This window comes from Protopterus annectens, chromosome 6.part0, assembly GCF_019279795.1.
Source record: "Protopterus annectens isolate FY-2018-M chromosome 6.part0, PAN1.0, whole genome shotgun sequence".
Classification (NCBI taxonomy): Eukaryota; Metazoa; Chordata; order Ceratodontiformes; family Protopteridae; genus Protopterus; species Protopterus annectens.
The window spans coordinates 1,200,718,263-1,200,739,805 of NC_056737.1; the positions used below are offsets into that span (position 1 = coordinate 1,200,718,263).

The 21,543-nt window shown below is 39.7% G+C and overlaps 1 protein-coding gene across 5 annotated transcripts in view; it reads left to right on the forward strand.

Moving 5' to 3' along the window:
* LOC122804756 (sodium channel protein type 2 subunit alpha-like) overlaps nucleotides 1-21,543 on the forward strand; it is a 2,239,151-nt gene that overhangs the window by 1,440,092 nt on the left and 777,516 nt on the right. For all 5 annotated transcript variants that reach the window (XM_044074821.1, XM_044074820.1, XM_044074819.1 and 2 more), the window contains exon 17: nucleotides 12,330-12,686. In XM_044074821.1, coding sequence (XP_043930756.1) covers nucleotides 12,330-12,686 — 357 coding nt within the window. The remainder of the gene's footprint in view (nucleotides 1-12,329; nucleotides 12,687-21,543) is intronic.

Here is a 21,543-nt window from a genome sequence, read left to right on the forward strand (position 1 = left end):
CTTGCTACATACTTTGGGCGTAAATAGACATTTGCACTTTTACCTTCAAAGGGCAGATTAATTACAATGAGAGTACTTACGACATACTTTGGGCGTACATAGACATTTGCACTTTTACCTTCACAGGGTAGATTAATTACAATGAGAGTACTTACGACATACTTTGGGCGTACATAGACATTTGCACTTTTATCTTCACAAGGCAGATTAATTACAATGAGAGTACTTAATACATACTTTGGGCGTACATAGATTTTTGCACTTTTACCTTCACAGGGCAGATTAATTACAATGAGAGTACTTACGACATACTTTGGACGTACATAGACATTTGCACTTTTACCTTCACAGGGCAGATTAATTACAATGGGAGTAGTTACGACATACTTTGGGCATACATAGACATTTACACTTTTACCTTCACCTTCACAGGGCAGATTAATTACAGTGAGAGTACTTACAACATACTTGGGCGTACATAGACATTTGCACTTTTACCTTCACAGGGCAGATTAATTACAATGAGAGTACTTACGACATACTTTGGGCGTACAAAGACATTTGCACTTTTACCTTCACAGGGCAGATTAATTACAATGAGAGTACTTACAACATACTTTGGGCGTACATAGACATTTGCACTTTTACCTTCACAGAGCAGATTAATTACAATGAGAGTACTTACTACATACTTTGGGCATACATAGACATTTGCACTTTTACCTTCACAGGGCAGATTAATTACAATGAGAGTACTTACTACATTCTTTGGGCGTACATAGACATTTGCACTTTTACCTTCACAGGGCAGATTAATTACAATGAGAGTACTTACGACATACTTTGGGCGTACATAGACATTTGCACATTTACCTTCACAGGGCAGATTAATTACAATGAGAGTACTTACGACATACTTTGGGCGTACATAGACATTTGCACTTTTACCTTCACAGGACAGATTAATTACAATGAGAGTACGTACTACATACTTTGGGCGTACATAGACATTTGCACTTTTACCTTCACAGGACAGATTAATTACAATGAGAGTACTTACTACATGCTTTGGGTGTACATAGACATTTGCCATTTTACCTTCACAGGGCAGATTAATTACAATGAGAGTACTTACGACATATTTTGGGCGTACATAGACATTTGCACTTTTATCTTCACAGGGCAGATTAATTACAATGAGAGTACTTACTACATGCTTTGGGTGTACATAGACATTTGCACTTTTATCTTCACAGGGCAGATTAATTACAATGAGAGTAGCTAATACATACTTTGGGCGTACATAGACATTTGCACTTTTTACTTTCACAGGGCAGATTAATTACAATGAGAGTACTTACGACATACTTTGGGCGTACATAGACATTTGCACTTTTACCTTCACAGGGCAGATTAATTACAATGGGAGTAGTTACGACATACTTTGGGCATACATAGACATTTACACTTTTACCTTCACCTTCACCTTCACAGGGCAGATTAATTACAGTGAGAGTACTTACAACATACTTTGGGCGTACATAGACATTTGCACTTTTACCTTCACAGGGCAGATTAATTACAATGAGAGTACTTACGACATACTTTGGGCGTACAAAGACATTTGCACTTTTACCTTCACAGGGCAGATTAATTACAATGAGAGTACTTACGACATACTTTGGGCGTACATAGACATTTGCACTTTTACCTTCACAGAGCAGATTAATTACAATGAGAGTACTTACTACATACTTTGGGCGTACATAGACATTTGCACTTTTACCTTCACAGGGCAGATTAATTACAATGAGAGTACTTACTACATTCTTTGGGCGTACATAGACATTTGCACTTTTACCTTCACAGGGCAGATTAATTACAATGAGAGTACTTACGACATACTTTGGGCGTACATAGACATTTGCACATTTACCTTCACAGGGCAGATTAATTACAATGAGAGTACTTACGACATACTTTGGGCGTACATAGACATTTGCACTTTTACCTTCACAGGACAGATTAATTACAATGAGAGTCACATACTTTGGGCGTACATAGACATTTGCACTTTTACCTTCACAGGACAGATTAATTACAATGAGAGTACTTACTACATGCTTTGGGTGTACATAGACATTTGCCATTTTACCTTCACAGGGCAGATTAATTACAATGAGAGTACTTACGACATATTTTGGGCGTACATAGACATTTGCACTTTTATCTTCACAGGGCAGATTAATTACAATGAGAGTACTTACTACATGCTTTGGGTGTACATAGACATTTGCACTTTTATCTTCACAGGGCAGATTAATTACAATGAGAGTAGCTAATACATACTTTGGGCGTACATAGACATTTGCACTTTTTACCTTCACAGGGCAGATTAATTACAATGAGAGTACTTACGACATACTTTGGGCGTACATAGACATTTGCACTTTTACCTTCACAGGGCAGATTAATTACAGTGAGAGTACTTACGACATACTTTGGCTGTACATAGACATTTGCACTTTTACCTTCACAGGGCAGATTAATTACAATCAGAGTACTTACGACATACTTTGGCCGTAAATAGACATTTACACTTTTATCTTCACAGGGCAGATTAATTACAATGAGAGTTCTTAATACATACTTTGCGCGTACATAGACATTTGCACTTTTACCTTCACAGGGCAGATTAATTACAATGAGAGTACTTACGACATACTTTGGGCGTACATAAACATTTGCACTTTTACCTTCACAGGGCAGATTAATTACAATGACAGTACTTACTACATACTTTGGGCGTACATAGACATTTGCACTTTTACCTTCACAGGGCAGATTAATTACAATGAGAGTACTTACTACATACTTTGGGCGTACATAGACATTTGCATTTTTATCTTCACAGGGCAGATTAATTACAATGAGATTACTTAATACATACTTTGGGCGTACATAGACATTTGCACTTTTACCTTCACAGGGCAGATTAATTACAATGAGAGTACTTACGACATACTTTGGACGTACATAGACATTTGCACTTTTGCTTTCACAGGCCAGATTTATTACAATGAGAGTACTTAATACATACTTTGGGCGTACATAGACATTTGCACTTTTACCTTCACAGGGCAGATTAATTACAGTGAGAGTACTTACAACATACTTTGGGCGTACATAGACATTTGCACTTTTACCTTCACAGTGCAGATTAATCACAGTGGGAGTACTTACAACATACTTTGGGCGTACATAGACATTTGCACTTTTACCTTCACAGGGCAGAGTAATTACAATGAGAGTACGTACGACATACTTTGGGCGTACATAGACATTTGCACTTTTACCTTCACATGGCAGATTAATTACAATGAGAGTACGTACTGGTTTTTATGTCATTTATTTCTTTAAATATTAAATTGTTCTTGTGATGTCACCTAATTTACCATACTATATATAGTAATGTTTAACAAGATGTATTGTTTCTGATGAAGTCTCTAATTCAGAGATGAAAGTGCTAAAACATTTTGGTAATTAAAGACGGAGTGTTTTTATACAGTTTATTGGCGTCCTGGATTCCTGGTTCTTCCTGGTTATGTTTTATGGTTTATTTAGTATTTTTCGTTTTTAGTACTTACTACATACTTTGGGCGTACATAGACATTTGGACTTTTACCTTCACAGGGCAGATTAATTCAGAAAAAAATAACAGCTTTTTGTTTCATTTGCTCAAAGTAGGTTGGGGCAAAAGGTTCCCAAGGTATCACTTTCAAGATGGTTGTCTGATTACATCTCATTCACATACTTATTGCACAACAAAACTCTTTCTTGTTATCTACAAGCTCCCTGTACTAGAGTCATGGTGGCCTGTAAAGCTGTTTTCAGAGCCTGTTCACTACATGATATCTGTCTGGCTGCCACCTGTTGATCAATGCATACCTTTTTTAAACACTGCAAATTGGAGATTCTGACCCACATGTCAGATAGGAAGTACAGACTGAATTGAATATGATTGGTATGTACTCACCATAACAATAAATCCTTGCATTCCAGTCCATCCCACCTTTCCCCTTCTGCATTGCAAGGCCTGAAGGATCAGCATAGTTCAGCCCATTAGTAGTGTCTGCATTTTTGGGCATCAAACTACATGTGAGGAAACTGGGGAACGTGCATTCTGGGAAAAGGGGCTCAGGGCTGTAGAACTAATTCTGCAGGGTGATATCAGACAATTGGCTTGAGAACCCACATATCATATATGATGCACTGGGATGAAAGGATCTAGCATTATGATAAGTGCATAACATTTGTTTTTATACTTGTGGGTGTTAAAAGTGGTGCAGGAGGGTTACTGATGGCACTGGATACAAAAACTTTTTTAGGAGAGTACCTCCCCATACTCCAAACCAGACAGAATTTTTAATTCCAGTTTGCCACTCTTTTCATACTCAGGGAGTCATAGAACCAGTGCCTTTAAGCCAAAGGGGCATGTTCCTTTCTGTGTTTCCACCCTTTCCACTGATATCCAGGATAATTATGAAGATTTAAAAAAAATACCCCCAAATCTTTGTGGTGGCCCTCTTTTGGTCCAGGCAACATTAGTCTGGTACCAAAAACATTGTGCCTGGTACCAAAAATAGCCTTTTTCGATCTTTTGTTTCTAAATCTGTATGGGAATGTCCCAAAGGTCAAAACGCTGACCTTACAGAACCTGTTATCTCTCATTCCTCACATGAGTTACTTAGGAACTCTAACAAAAATGCTTACTACCACATTCCTATATCTGTAGGTGACAGGAAATGTCTAAGGTTCTGTATTTCTGGGTCACAATATCATTTCTCTGAATCACCCTTTAGTTTATTTACAGCTTCTAGTTTATTCACAAAAAGTGTAGCCCCAGTCATAACTAATTGCAGACTGAATGAGATTCACATATTCCCTGTTTTGATAACTTATTTATTTTTGCAGAATCATTATTCAGATGTCAATTGTCATTAACATGGGTTATGTCTCTTTTGACCAGTCTAAACTTCCAGATAAATATTACAAAATCCTCCTTGACTCTTCTCACAGGATTGTGTTTCTAGGAAGCCTAATAGTTTCTTCTCTTCATTTTTCTGCTTTTTACAGCTCCAAAGGTATTCACAAAATGTCTATCCTAGTCTAGCTTATTGCAGACTGAGTGTCATTCATAGCTTTCCTTGCTTAGACAACTTATTTATCTTTTCAAAGTCTTTATGCAGATGTCAGTTGTCACTAACTTGGGTTATGTTGCTTTTGATGGATCTGGGCTTCCAGATAAATATTATCAAATCCTCCTTGACTCTGTCTCACAGGACTGTGTTTCTAGGATGCTTTATAGTTTCTTCTGTTCAAATTTTTTTTTTATCATAAAACAAGGTGGATCTTTATCTGGAGTTTTTCCTGAATTTCTCCAATTAATCTCAGACTTCTGCGTCAGAATTTATCAGGATCCAAGGGTTTATGGCTTCTGTTATTCTCATGATACTCCTGGTCATGTTACACATGAAAAACATACATTTGTTTCAAAAAACAAAAATTCTAGTTTTTGGCTTTAGAAAAAAGGGGGCTGCATTGGTGGAGGCAACAAATCCAAATGAACACAGTTCTCCCCCATCTCTCCTCAGACCCCAAACCGATCTCTCAATACTGATGCATCAGATTTTGCTAGGGAGCAGTTTCCAGAGGGATAAAAGTGCAAGGCCTATGGAATCCTTCAGACAGACCAAAGCACATCAGTTTTAAAGTGATGTGGGCTGCGATCCATGACTTGAAGTCTCTGCATCATCTCTGGTCCCCAGGACATCTTCAAGTGATTATAGATAGCACCACAGTCATATGGTGTATAAACAAGCAGGGAAGTACAAGATCATATCCCCTATCCCGGCTGGCAATTATGGCTTGGCAGTTAGATCTTCAACATTCCTTACACTCCAAGCATCTTGAATTCCATCAGAACAAAACACAGTGGCAGACAAGTCACGGACTGACCTTCATGAATGGAAATTGAACAAGGTTGTCTTCTAAGAATTGATCCAGTTGTGGGGAACACCTCACATAGATCTGTTTGTCCCCTTTCAAATCAGAGTAGTTAACAAATTTTATTCCATGCCTTGTTGAAAGCAAGCCTGGAAAACAGATGCATTTTCATTCCCTTAGAAGGGAATGTTCCTTCCTGTGTTTCCACCCTTTCCACTGATATCCAGGGTAATTCTGAAGATTAAAAAAAAAAAATACCCCCAAATCATTGTGGTGGCCCTCTTTTGGTCCAGGCAACATTAGTTCTCCTTTTTATGGACTTATTCAAGGACAATTATCACAAGCTTCCTCAAAGACTGATTCTACTCATACAAGACAAGCAGTCTGATACGCCCCATTATCAGTCAACTTCAAATGACTGCCTAGATGATTCAGTTTTAATATCTCTTAGGCGCTTATTTTACAAGAACTTGCAGCAGGTACTAAAGGAGGCAAGAAAGCCTGCTAATAGAAGATTATGTGTTGGTAAGTGGAAGATATTTTTTAGCTGGTGTCTAATCAATAACCCCGGGGACTATTAGGGATTTTGTACCACTGGTGCTCAAATATTTGTGTGAGCTATTTTCCTCTGCTTTGCTTCTCTCTCTGTAAGAGTTATTCTTTGCAGACATTTCAACGTGCTTACCCAAGCATCTTCCTCTTTCTTCATTGTTTGTTGTGAAACAGTTTCTGAAAGTAATTTTGTAGCTGAGATCCCCTCGGAAACAGCTTACTCCTACTTGCGATCACAACTATATATTGAAGAAATTGACTATGCCACCTTTTGAACCTGCTCTTCACGCTGATTTAAAGTTCTGAACTTGTAGACCTATATTTATCATTGCCCTGACATCTCCAAGAAGATTACCTGAATTGTAAGCTCTCATGGTAGATGACCCCTGTCTCATTCTCTTTAGGGATAGGGTATGCTTAAGAACAAATCTGTCATTCATGCTTAAAGTGATTTTAGAGTTTTCTTTGAATTAAGCCATCAATTTTCCATTTTTGTATCAAGAACCTACAAAACAGGGAGGAAAGATTCTGCATACTCTGGACATTCTCCCTTGTTATTATTTATGGTAATATCCTCCTATGTCCTTTTTTGTGACCATGGGAAATATGTTGCTGAAACAGCTACATTGTAACAAATGAACACGTTTTGTATTTTTTTCTGTAGAATAGTGACAGTTGCATTTTGCATTTGTAATTAAACTGGCATAAGAAGCTTTTGAAGATCCAGGTTGTGTATGCAAATGAGGAGAATTATCACATCCATAGACTGGCTGTGTAGTGGGTTACTCAGTGCCTGATGATACTTCTCAACTGTACAGATTTTCGTAGAATGTCAAGATTTTGGCCTCCTATTTTTGGTTCGTTTTTCATATACTTCTGGTTTTCTGGCAAGTTAGTGGTAAATCATTACATATCGCAGTTGGAGAATAATGACAGACATTTGAGTTCCAGACTTCATCTCCTTCAGAAAATTCATACTAATGCAAAACCTGTCATTCTATCAACTTTCTAAGTTTGTAAGAGCAATATTTAAAAATTGTCTCTATTTTTGGTCCTTTGTCCCACTTTTATTTATGGCTTTGTACAGATTTCTTGCTGTAAGAGGTTGAGAGGTATGGGCCTGATAATTAATGAAATTAAGTACTTATTCAGTAGCTCAGGTCCTGCTCCTGGTAAGAAGGAACAACGTGATATTAAGGTTTTCCTTGTCTTACTAAATGGGTAGAATATAACTCATATGAAGGCAGCGTCTAGAGCAAATAATACACATGCCATATATGAAGGGAAGAGCTGAGATAGTACTGGTGCTCAAAATGTGTTGACCCAAGCACCAAATTCCCTTGCTATAGGACTGTTAGCATGTACCTGATCCAGCTGTACTATCTTTTCTTTAAACGTTGTAGAGGACTAAAGTTAGTGGAGATGGTGGAAACAAAATACAATAGAAAGTGGATATTATTTCTTGCTAAATAAAACCATGTCATAAGCATATGGTAAGATTTAAAAGTAGAGACATTCTCAAAACTCCAAGATAGCAAACTGGCTGACCCATAAGACTTTCTGTTGCTGGTCAGAGAGTTTTCTGTGTTTGTACTTCTAGTTTGTGCCCCGGATGAAATATCCAATTTTTCTGTATATGGATTCTGCTACATTATTGTAGCAGGTAGGAACACAATACTATCAAAGTAGCCTTTAAGAACATACATGCACAATGACAGCAGCTACATATTCCCTAGTAAATCTTGTAACTGAATCTGCTGCTTCTTTTGTAACATGAAATGTCACAATAAAATTAGGGGCTGCAATCTTCCAGGATAAACAAGGACCACAATCACAATGTGCTGTAATAGTGGAAAAAGTGCAGCTGAAATAGTAGAATCTTTGTCACACTTCTAAGAAGAAGTGGGTCGAGACAAATAATGAGGAGATGCCATAGTAACTGAGAGGAAGGGCAGTGAACGCCCAAGTGTATTTTAAATGATAATACACATGGAAACTGATTAACAGAAATAGCCATAAGGAGAGGCAGATGAGTGTGAAGTAGGACTAATACTACTGCATACCTCTCGGCAATCACAAACGCTGAAATGGTACGTGCTTAACCCACCTGCTAGCTCTTGCGCAGATGTGGGCATGTTGTGGGTGTTTAGCAATACTGCATACCTCTCAGCAAATGCAAACTTTCAGGAGTATCCCTAATTTGGGGCTCAAATTATTGCTTCATCCCTCGTAAAAATTCTGCTTTAATGACAAAGTAATAAAGACTACATTAAGCAAAAAGTGACCGACATTGTAGTTAAATGTATCTAATAGGTTCATAGGTTCATAGGTTTATACTAGGCTATCTGCCCTAAGGCATTTATAAGCCTAGCCCAAATGTTTGTGGCTTACGCCACCCCTTATATGAAAAAATACTGTGCCCATTAGTTTGTTGTGCCTCTGTCCAGCAGTAACACAGAGAGGATTCCCAGGGTAAACCTACAATCTCCCATCCACAGGTCAAGATTTCTCTTGAACAGAGCCAGCGAGGTGCTCTGCCTCACATGGACCGGGATTTTATTCCACATCATAGGGAGTCTCTGAGTGATAAATCTATCCCTCCAGCACGTCCTATTTATATCCGTGCTAAGGTTTAAGTCGCTTGCTCTAGTGGTTTTGGTGGATTTGGATTTTTTGAGGTGGAGCATGTCCATTAATTCCGGGTTGGACATGGCCTTGTATGTCAGGCACATGTCACCTCTGAGCAGACGGTATGCGACTGAATAGAGCTGGAGTTTCTTCAATCTGGCAGCATATGACAGATTTTGGAGTCCCTTTATCCTTTTGGTGAGGAACTTTGGGGTCTCTCCAATTGCTGCAGATGTCGGGTGAGATACATCCCGAATGGGGCATTGTACTCGATCATTGGTCTGATAAGTGAAGAGTACAGGGAACAATGACCACACTAGATCTGGATGTGAATCCCTTCATGATCAAGTGGGCAATGTAGAAGGTCTTTCTAACCACTTTAGCAACGTGAGTGTCAAAAGAAAGGCCACTGTCAACCTGGGTCCCCAGGTCCCTGATAACCTCTTCTGTGCTTAGTGGATTGCCACCTATATGGTAGCTTGGGGTTACCTTGTTTTTCCCGAAGGGTATGACTATACATTTTTTGGCGTTTAACTTCAGGCCATGGCTCTGGCATCAGCTATCTGTTTCCGTGAGTCCCTTCTGAAAGATATCCGTGTCCGATGCACTTTCCACTATGGCCCAGTTTGCAGTCATCTGCAAACTTTGCCAGCCAAAGTCCTCCCATGTTGGCCTGTACTTCTGAGAAGTAGATGCCGAACAATAGGGGGCCAAGGACCGAGCCCTGTGGGACACCACTTGTGACCGGCTTGGAGTCTGACATAGCGCCAGCAACTCTAACCCTGTGGGTTCTGTCCTTAAGCCAGTTTGCAACCCATCTTGTGACATATGGGTTTACATTTAAGCTGGTAAGTTTTTCTACAATACCCGAGTGGGGTATTGTGTCGAAAGCCTTTGCAAGGTCAAGGTAGGCTGTATGGACTGCCTTTCCCTTATCAATGGCCTTGGTGACTGTTTCGAAGAAGTCGACCAAGTTCAAAAGGCATGATCTTCCCTTGACGAAGCCAAACTGGGTCGGGTCCAATGTCTGCAAGTCCCATATATCTTTGTTTATGAGCTCCATTATGATCCTCTCCATAGCTTTGCAGACTAGACTTGTTAAGCTTATGGGGCGGTAATTACCAGGGTCCGTAGAGGCACCGCCTTTGTGGAGTGGGACCACAGTTGCCGTACGCCACTCCTTGGGCATGTATCCTGTGGTAAGGCTGAGATTAAACAGCTGCCTTATGTGCGGGTTTAATTCCTCATTTAGCTCATGTAGCACACAGCCGGGGACACCATCCGGTCCCATTGATGCTGTGTTTTTAGCTTTAGAGAGAGCAGCTTTCACCTGTGCATTTGAGATGTCTGGGAGGCTACACTCCGCTGGGATAGTTATCTCTCCTTTAGGGGAGAGAGTGAAGTTTGCACTAAACCTGTCTGCCAGTATGTTGGCAATGTCTGTGGGTTCAGTGATTTTTGTATCATTTTGGACTAATTCTGAGCATATCTGGGAGTTTCCACCCAGGTTCCTAACATAGCTGAAAAAGGCCTTATGATTGTCCTTTGAATCCATGGCAATTTTTCTTTCAAAATTGGCCTTAGTTGATTTTATGAGTGCTCGTATTTTTTTACTAATAATGATCGGGGTGACTTCCCTTTTATGGATTTTGTTCTATCATGTAATAGCTTTCTCCTCTTATTGTAAAGTTTGTTAATGGCTGGGGTTCACCAGACTGGACATTTGCCCTTTGTGGAAAGAGTCTTGGTTTTATTTGGGATTGCCTGATCCATGCAGTCCTGGAGGTGTTCATAGAAGGCATTTGTAAGGGCTTCCGCAGCTTGGGTTGTGGTTTCCACTGGCTCAGGGGCCTTGAAGGATACCACACCAGTCTTGAGTAGTGTGAAGTTTGCTTTAGAGAAGTTCTTCACTGTGGTCTTTTTTGTTTGGGGTGGGGGCGGGATGTGGATTTCCAGTGAGATTAGTTTATGATCAGATCTCACCAATGAGGGATATACTTCCGGTGTGGAGCATTTTGTCCCCATGTTTGTGATAATGAGAATGCATGTTAATGTTAATCTTCTTACCCTACTAAATTTGTAATTGAAAGGTATTCATATTTAGAATCACATATTTATGGCTTTTCCAAAAATTACTTTTGTTCTGTCCCTAATTTGTGAAGAAGCACGTTGCAGTCCTTATTCTCAAGTTTTAAAATAACTATGGCCAGCAACACTGATGAAGGTAACACTACCTGTGTGGTTGTTCTCAAGTTTTAAAATAACTGTGGCCAGCAACACTGATGAAGCTAACACTACCTGTGTGGCCAGCAACACTGATGAAGGTAACACTACCTGAGTGGCCAGCAACACTGATGAAGGTAACACTACCTGAGTGGCCAGCAACACTGATGAAGGTAACATTACCTGAGTGGCCAGCAACACTGATAAAGGTAACACTACCTGAGTGGCCAGCAACACTGATGAAGGTAACACTACCTGAGTGGCCAGCAACACTGATGAAGGTAACACTACCTGAGTGGCCAGCATCACTGATGAAGGTAAGAGTACATGAGTGGCCAGCAACACTGATGAAGGTAACACTACCTGAGTGGCCAGCAACACTGATGAAGGTAATACTACCTGAGTGGCCAGCAACACTGATGAAGGTAACACTATCCGAGGGCCAGCAACACTGATGAAGGTAAGAGTACCTGAGTGGCCAGCAACACTGATGAAGGTAACACTACCTGAGTGGCCAGCAACACTGATGAAGGTAAGAGTACCTGAGTGGCCAGCAACACTGATGAAGGTAACACTACCTGAGTGTTGATTATTGAAGACCTTGTGAAGAGGGCAATGATCTCACAGCAAATAAAAAAAGCAATGTGTAAACAAAAATGAATGCTATACAATTCTAAAACCCTAAAGGTGTTAAAACATTTTACAACCAACATTTTGAGTTTGTGGAAGCACAAAGACCTCTCTAACATTTAGTGCCTGAGAAAAGTTCAGTTATGATGCAGTAAATGCATAATCTGAAGTGTTGCCATGTATATGTTTTCATTTTATCTTATTGTAATGGTAGGGATTTATGTCTGTATCTCAAGCATATTTATCTGTATCGCCTTTCTCACAAAATACCCATTTATCTTGTTTTCCAGTTACGAGTTTTTAAATTAGCGAAATCATGGCCAACTTTAAACATGCTGATAAAGATCATTGGGAACTCAGTGGGAGCCTTGGGTAACCTAACCTTGGTTCTGGCCATCATCGTCTTCATCTTTGCTGTGGTTGGAATGCAGCTTTTTGGGAAAAATTATAAGGAGTGTGTTTGCAAAATCAGTGACAAATGTGAGCTCCCTCGTTGGCATATGAACGACTTCTTCCACTCATTTCTGATTGTTTTCCGTGTCCTTTGTGGAGAATGGATCGAGACGATGTGGGACTGTATGGAGGTCTCTGGGCAGACTATGTGCCTCATTGTTTTTATGATGGTCATGGTTATAGGAAATCTTGTGGTAAGTAGAGTGTGCTTATATGTTTGAATGCTTATTTGAATGAAAGTGGCACTTTTTCTTCTGTAGATCTATGGAAGAAATCTTTGATCTTTGAGCTGACATTTTATGACATAGTGAGATGAATATTATCATAAAAGCTATAAAACTAAGGTCATGCCAGTGAAAGAATAATAGTAAGTGTAATAGGATGCAGTTTCATGTCACGTGATGTTTTTAATGATGAAGTGGTTACAGTTCACGGCAAAACACTTTTATTTACTGAATTTTAAGATCATATCACTAATGCAGCAGCTGGACTGGTGCTGTTCCTTTGGAGCTGTCCTTTGAAGAGAAATTAAATCGATATTCAGTCTTCCTGAGATGGGCAGAGCTTAAGTGGATGTAAATGATTCCCTGGTACTTAAGGAAGATAATAGGGATTTTTATTGGGCACTTGCAAAAATTTGTTTCAGTTCAAAAACATTCAGTCACTGTGCATCTTTAAAATAGTTCAGAACATGCTATGACTGTATACACATGTCGTTTACTAAAATGTAATATAAATACATTTCCTATCTGTATATCTTTTTAAACATACTTCTATACAAATTCTATACAAATGTATACATTTCCTTTAACTTCCTTAATCATCATTTTAATATTCCATTTTTGTAGAATGGAGCAGTTCACCTTTCTCACAAGTTCTCTATAACACATTTTAGCTGTATCATATCTGCATATCTCATGTGTTTAGGAGTATTAATGTTTATCCAGTTTTTCTTACACCTTTCAAAGTCCCGTTTTAGATTTCACATTCCAAAACACGTTTTTCAATGCTTAGTCTGCACAATTTTCATAATCACAGTTCTTTCCAACATTGACTTATACTTTATCAGACCCTTTTGTTGTGCTTTCTGTTGTACAAGAACCTTTTCCTTTCTGCTGTTTGTAATCACTTACTGAATCCATTCCCCAAATGTATTCCACTCTCAATTGTATACCACTTCCTAGATACTACTTCATAGCAGTTTCTTTGCTTGACTTCATCTCCTCTCATTCCAGTTTATATTTTTCATATTTTAAATTCCTTTGTATTTAAATTGTAATCATTCTCATGTTTTATATTTACATTTCTCCAAAACCTTCTTGTTCTCTTTTAGAAAAAAAATAGCAGTATTTCTGTAGTAGATTATTTTTTAAGTGCATTAAAACATACACAACCAGGTCATATTGAGCCCACATTTTTTTTTAAAAGGCTGCCTTTCCCCTAAGACAGGGTTTGATGTGCTTTCCACTTCCTCTGCAGTCTCCTCTCCAGCTGCAAAGCTTAGAAGTCAAAGGACAGGCAGAAAGAAAAAGAAAAACAACAAAGAAGTGGAGAGGTAGAAACAAAAAGATAAAGAATAAGACTAGTCAGAAGAAAAAGAAGAATTGGATTCTGAAAAGTCCTGCAAGAGATCACCAGATTTTACTCTTATGTCTGGTTCAGATCCTAAGATTTCCAGATGTTCAGAACTGACAGTTCCTTGGGTCTGGTGTCATTGACCTGGTAATCTACAAGCCTGACTGAGCAGGGTGTTGACAGGATGATGGGAAAGTTCTTCAAAATGCAGATTCAGTTTGGGGTTCTCTCAGTACTGTTGTTTGAGAATGTACCAAATGCTAGGCCATCTACCCCTCCTCATCTTTCTTATCCAGTCCCAGTCCATCCCTTGGACCCAGCTATCTCAGATTCAATTTGTTCAAGAGCACCTTTGTTAGAACCAATAGTACAAGTGACTTTGACTTCTTCTGGTTCCCTTCTTCTTTTGGATTCCATTTGCTCAGATCCAGAAGTGATTCAGAGCTGAGGCTTTGGTGCTGTGGTTCCAGGGGATGGGTCAATATCAAAGATGTCAGAGCCATCTCTTCTATTCAGTACCTTGGCTCTCGATAGCTCAGCGCCACCGATGACCTTAGTGTTGAAGCCTCTTGTTTCCAAGGCTTACTTTCTGTCTGAGGACAGAAGGGTTTTGGCAGAGCCAGTAGCATCCTTGCCCTTTAAGGCTTTTGAGCAGGTCCATTTGATGCCGAGAGAAGGGTGCAGCCATCTAGTTTGGTTCCATCTGAATCCTGGTTAGATTCAGTTTCTGCTTCTTATCTTCCTGTTAGGTAGGGACAGTTGGCTACACAGGCCTTCCAGGCTGCTTGCTTCATTAGCTCCCTGACTGATTCTGAACCTTTTGACCCCACTCTGAAACTTGTTCACAGGAAACAGACATGCAAGCGGAAGCACTTTGACCCTTCTCCAGAGTCTGTCATGGAAGACACAGAATTGGATGAAGGTGAAGGCTCCCATAGATCCCTCTGAAGACATCACCTTTGGTGATGTCCCTGAATTAATGAAGCAAAGAAGGGGATGGTCCACTGATAACCCTTCTCCAGATTAGTCCATGTTCCTGAAAGTCTTTGAATCCATCTTGTGTTAATCCTGGGTGATAGTGCCTGTTGACCCACTCATTAATTTGATGGTTCAGTGGGCATGGAAGGAACCTGAAATGGTGGAACCCATTCCTAAGAAACCCATTATGATTCTAGCAGCACTAACAGACCAGAAGCATTGTAGCAAGGGTCCACCAGTGGACGTGATGGTAGTGGGGGAGGTCACAAAGTAGGGACTATCTGAAGAAAGTTCCTTGGTCCATCCCCCTAGCAGGAAGTCTAGGGCTTTGGATCACTTTGGGAAATGGATGTGTGCTTCAGTGACTTTTGCCCTTCAGACACTGAATTACTTAGCCAATGCCAAGCCCACAACCTTTAGACAAGTTAGAGATGACCATAAACTAAACATACAGGAGCTAAACTCTACTCTAAAACAAACTTACTGGAAACCACTACTAACCCTAGGTTTAGACCAAGCCATCGAATACTTTGCTAGTACTCTCTTAAATGTTCTCAACAAAGTTGCACCCATTAGAAAAATCAGAGTCAAGACAAACTATACACCTTGGCTGAGTAGGGACACAAGAGCCTTACTAAAGTCTAGAAATAAAGCTTGGAAAATCTGGAGAAGGGATAACACTAGCATAGCCAAACAAAATTTCCAACAACTCAGAAATCAGGCCAAGAAACAAACCAAACTAGATAAAAAGAACTATTTCCTCAGAGTCAAAACAAACACTCAAAAGACCCCCAAAAGTTTTGGCATGCTATTAACTCCCTTTTAAAACCAGGAAAAATTACCACTCCAGCCCCCTCCTCAGACAAAAATACCAAAGACATAGCAACCCAGTTTAATCACTATTTTACAGAATCCACCCTAACTCTATCCTCCCAGCTATCCAATAACAGCCATACACATAAGCCTACCAAAGGCACTGACAATATCCCCTCCTTTGCTCTCTCTCTCACCAGTTCCCACTTCCACTATTAAAAAACTCCTCCTAAAACTAAAGCCATTTACCCCTTCAGCTGACAGTCTACCAGCCAACTTCCTAAAAATTGCTGCTGAAACCCTATCTTACCCAGTTTCTATCCTCATCAACCGCTCCATACAGGAAGCCTACATGCCGCAACTCTGGAAAGTTTCATATATTATACCACTTCATAAAGGTGGCAATTCTTATGAATCCTCAAGCTACCATCCTATTGCCATTCTATCCCCCTTATCTAAACTGCTTGAGAAATGTATTCAGTCTCAAGTCATGAAATTCCTAAACACACACAATCTTCTCTCCTCCACACAACATGGCTTCCGGCAAAATCACAGCATAACAACTGGTCTCCTCTCTTTCACCAACCTGTGGAACTTAACAAAGATGCTAAATGGATAGAAGAAGTAAAAGAAAGAATAAGAAGTTTAAAGGCACATGATATGAAATGGGATGCCAGAGAGATTGAAACAAAGTTGAGAAAAGAACTATTTATATGTGCACCCCGAACACACATCGCACTGGTTAACAACAGGAAAAAAATGCTCTTAATTAAGAGTGAGCCTGCAAGCTACCCTAAAAATTATAGACCAATGACTTGTCTTCCAACAACTTATAAACTATACACGGGAATTGATGCCGACAGAGTTTATAGTCATTTAGAAGAAAACTCAATTATGGCAGTAAAACAAAAGGGCAATAAAAGAAAGTCATATGGAACAAAGGATCATTTGTTGTTAAACAAAGTTATAGTGGAGAATTGTAAGAAGGGGAAGAACCTAAGTACGGCATGGATTGACTACAAAAAAGCATTTCATAGTATCCCAGATTCATGGATAAAAGAGTGCTTAAAAATGTATAAGATACACTGTACACTGATTGACTACATTACAGTAACAGCAGATCAGCAAGAGATGTTTATTTTCACTCCACGAACAAACCTCACAGAAAAGAAACAAAAACAATGTGCATGTCAACGAAAATGTGCTGAGAACTGTAGCAGCATTATTGTTTTTGTTTCTGTTCTGTGAGGTTTGTTTGTGGAGTGAAAATAAACATCTCTTGCTGATCTGCTGTGCCTGTCTTTTGAGTTTACCAGTGTGAGTTTGGGCACATTGACCACTTATTTTTATTTACTACTTTTTTTACATTACAGTAACCATGAAACAGTGGCAGACCACTTTGCAATTAAGCCATGGTAAAGGACAGATTATTATCCCAGGGATAAAAATTCAAAGGGGGATATTCCAGGGTGACTCTTTATCACCATTGCTATTCTGCCTTGCCATTACTCCATTAAGCTGTTTACTTAACAGCTTAGGCCATGGCTACAATTTGGCTCCTAGAAAACAACAAAATCTAATGACTTCTCATCTTCTCTTTGTCGATGATTTAAAACTGTATATCTGAGGAACTGAAAGCACAGTTGCAGGTTGTCAAAACTTTTTCAGATGATATTGGAATGTCATTTGGTCTTGATAAATGTGCAAAAGCAACCTTTAAAAAAGGAAAACTGCAGCACCAGGAAAACATCAGTTTGGGGCATGAATGTGATATAAAAGAACTTGAGCAAGAGGTATTTTGGAATTGATGAAAGATCAGCAGTAAAACATGACCAAATGCGAATAAAGCTCAGTAAGGAGTACTTTAGAAGACTTAAATTAATCTTGAAAACAACATTGACATCTAGGAACAAGATCCAAGCCATAAATCAGTTTGTTCTTCCTGTCCTAACTTATAGTTTTGGAGTGATTGACTGGCCCCCAAAAGTGTTGGATAGATTGGATATTAAAACAAGAAGGATACTTTATGCTCACCAAATGATTTATAAAAATCAGAGTATATAGTCCCTGTTCCGAAGGAGGGATGGGCCTCCTTGAAACTGATTACATGTATAGATCTGCAATCTCCACACATCTGCTGACCTCACAGGATCCAAATGTAGTGAAAGTTTTGAAACATGAGGAGAATAAATCTAAGATGACATATCTGCTTAATTTAGCAGACGCATATCAACGTCAAGCAGGAATGGAAATCAAACCAGTATATAAAAAACAGGCAGCAACTGAATGTGCTAAAAAACAAAAGAAAGAATATAAGATGAAGGACCAGATCAGAAGGCAAAAAATGTGGAAAAAATTTAAATATAGTTGCAAGTATAGAAAACTTCTGGAAGAGCCTCCAAGAATGAATGCAGGAATTGTTAAGGAGAGGTGAATTCACATCAAGAAATGAAAGGTTAATATTGGCAGCCTAAGATAGTGGGCTACGAACACGCTGGTTTACAAAGTCCATTGAACATGTGGGAGAAACGGGTCTACTTCGAATAACCGAACCGCCACTTCACCGACACCCAGAAGATCGAGACGGAATGACCGAACAGGTAGGTGATTGAAAAGGCGATATTCCGACAGCCGAAAGACCTAGAACGGCAACGCGTGAGCGTGATCTGGTAAGTGTGCGATAGTGACGGATTTAGGATTGGGGAGCGGACAGGTAAGTGTACGATAGTGAGGGATTTTAGGTTAGGGTGTGGGAAAGGTGAGTGTGCGGTAGTGTCGGACTTAGGGTTCCAGTAAGGTTAGTGTGTGATAGTGACGTAGTGTAGTGTAGGGAAGGGTTGAGTGTGTTAGGGTTAGTATGCGGGTGGACTGAGTGTGCGATAGTGACGGGCTTAATGTTTTAGGGTGGGTTAAGTGAGTTAGGGTTAGGGTGCAGGTAGGGTAAGTGTGCGATAGTGACGGTGTTAAGGTTTAGGGGTGGGTTAAGTGAGTTAGGGTTAGGGTGCGGGTTGGGTAAGTGTGTGGTAGTGTCGGACGTTAGGGTTAGGGTTTAGGTTAAGGTTAGTGGATATGTTATTGTGTGCAATGTGTAGTTTACGTTTTTTGTGTCGGTGTAATGGTGTTCGGTTTTTTGAGTTGTTGGTGTTTGTCGGTGTTGTGTGTTTTCGGTTGTTTGGGGTCGATAAATTGTGTGTCGGTGAATCGGAAGTTCGGTTATACAAAGTAGACCCAGGAGAAACAGACATATGTAGGTTTTGTAAAACTGAATTGGAAACAGTCACACACCTTGTTGCTGGTTGCGACGCACTGATGGCAGAAGGACTGCATGCTGAAAGGCATAATAATGTGACAAGACTGTTGCACTGGGGATTGTGCAAACATCATGGTACCGAAGTGGCTGAAAAACACTGGAAACATGTGCCACAAAGAATCATAGAAAATGATGAAATTTATATCACATGGGATCACCCAATGCCAACAGTTCAAAAGATAGATGCTAGAAAACCAGATATAGTGGTCCAAGAAAAGAAGACAAAAGTAGCATTGATCATTGAAATCGCCACACCTAGTAATTACAGTGTCTTGCATACAGAGAGACACAAAGTCATAAAATACCTTGATCTGCAGGCAGAAATGAGAGCCATGTGGAAGAAAGATACCCAGACAGTTCCAATAGTAGTAGGAGGAACTGGTCTTATAAAAAGGAATTTGCAATCGTATTTAGATATGTTACCAGTTCATGTAACACCGTACGAATTGCAGAAGGAGTCATTACTGGGCACATTGCGGGTGCTGCGAAGAGCACTTTTGGCTAACATCAAAGAGTGAAACAATACTAATTTCATGAAATTTAATTGTACTTTGACTTAGGAATGGGGTCCATTCCTGTCATGGTATTAGAAACCCAAAAGACATGGAGAAATTAAAAACAGCAGAAGCCTACATCCACCAACTCTGGAAAGTTTCATATATTATACCACTTCAAAAAGGTGGCAATTCTTATGAATTCTCAAACTACCATCCTATCCCCCTTATCTAAACTGCTTGAGAAATATATTCACTCTCAAGTCATGAAATTCCTAAACACACACAATCTTCTCTCCTCCACACAACATAGCTTCTGGCAAAATCACAGCACAACAACTGCTCTCCTGCCTTTCACCAACCAGGTCAACCTTCACAGAAATAATAATTTTGTCTCTGAAATATTTTTAGATCTCTCAAAAGCGTTTGATATGGTCTCACACTCCAAACTTCTAGACTCCCTGGCCTCCCTATCCTTTGACCCCTTCCACTATTGCCTGGTTTAAAAGCTGTCTGTAACATAGGCAGCAATCAGTTCAATGGCAAGGCATACAATCTCCTTTACTCCCAACTACGACAGGCGTACCACAAGGCTCGATTTTAGGCCCACTACTCTTCTCCATATTTACCAACAATCTACACACCTCCACCCAGCATGTCTCCCTTATACCGTATGCTGACAATTTGACTCTTATCGGCTCTGCTCCATCACTTTCCACTGTACAACAACTCACACAAGAATCCTTCAGTTCTGTAGAAAATTGGATTACTGATATCCAACTAATCCTAAACCACAGTAAGACAAAATTGCTTTTTTTACCCCCAACAAATCTATATCTACCCCTCTATTCTTTTCCAATCTCTTCCAAAAATGGTACCATCATATCTCCTTCTGACCATACCAAACCTCTCAGTGTAGAAATTGGCAATAACCTACTCTTCCATGCCCATACCTCACAAACCATAAAAAAGGTCCACAAAAAAATGGCAACCCTATATAGGCATAAACAATTCCTCTCAGAACAGGCACGGATCACTCTAGCCCAAACCCATCTACTCTCCACTCTAATGTATGCTGCGCCAATTCTTACCCAAGTCAGAAAACTTGATCTCACCAGACATGAATCATGTTACAATAAAATTGCCAGGTTTGCTAACAACTGCACCTTCAGAACCCATCACTATCAATCTCTAAGGGAACTACAATGGTTAGAACTTCCCCAGCTACTCAATTACTGAAGTATTGTTTATTGATTAGACTGGATTGTGTGAGACTTTTTATGTCTGTACTTACCTCCGTTATCACTGCTATATGATTGTTTATATTACTGTGTTGATGTTAATCTAATTGTGGAGCTTTTCTCCCTGGGCCTTTGCTGTAAATGGACCTGTGTCCAGTCGGACTAACTCAGATAACAAATGTAAAATAAAATAAAATAAAAAAAATAAATAAATAATGTCAGCAGATTTCAGACAATCTGACCAAGATTTCTAGACCCTCTTAAGTATCCTGTTTACAGAAGTTCAGAAGATGGTAGATTCCCAGCTTTCTACCCTCCAGTCTACTTCCAATGTAGTCATGTCGCTGCTTTCTAATGTTGCTGATGGCACAGTAAGAGCAGCAGGCACTGGCATTACTATTCATTGGCATGTCTGGATGCAACAATAATGTGATTTTGCTGAACTCTTTAAGATGTCTTTCATCAATGTCCCTTTATTTGGATCCAAACTGAAAGACACACTGACTAGCAGTCAACAGGATGGCAAGGCTCCCACTGCAGTGGGAATCTGCTTCTCCACTCCCCAGAGATCTTATTCTAGGAATCAGCAGGCTGGGAAGATGTTGTTCTGGAAATCACAGGGCTCGTACCAAGACACTCC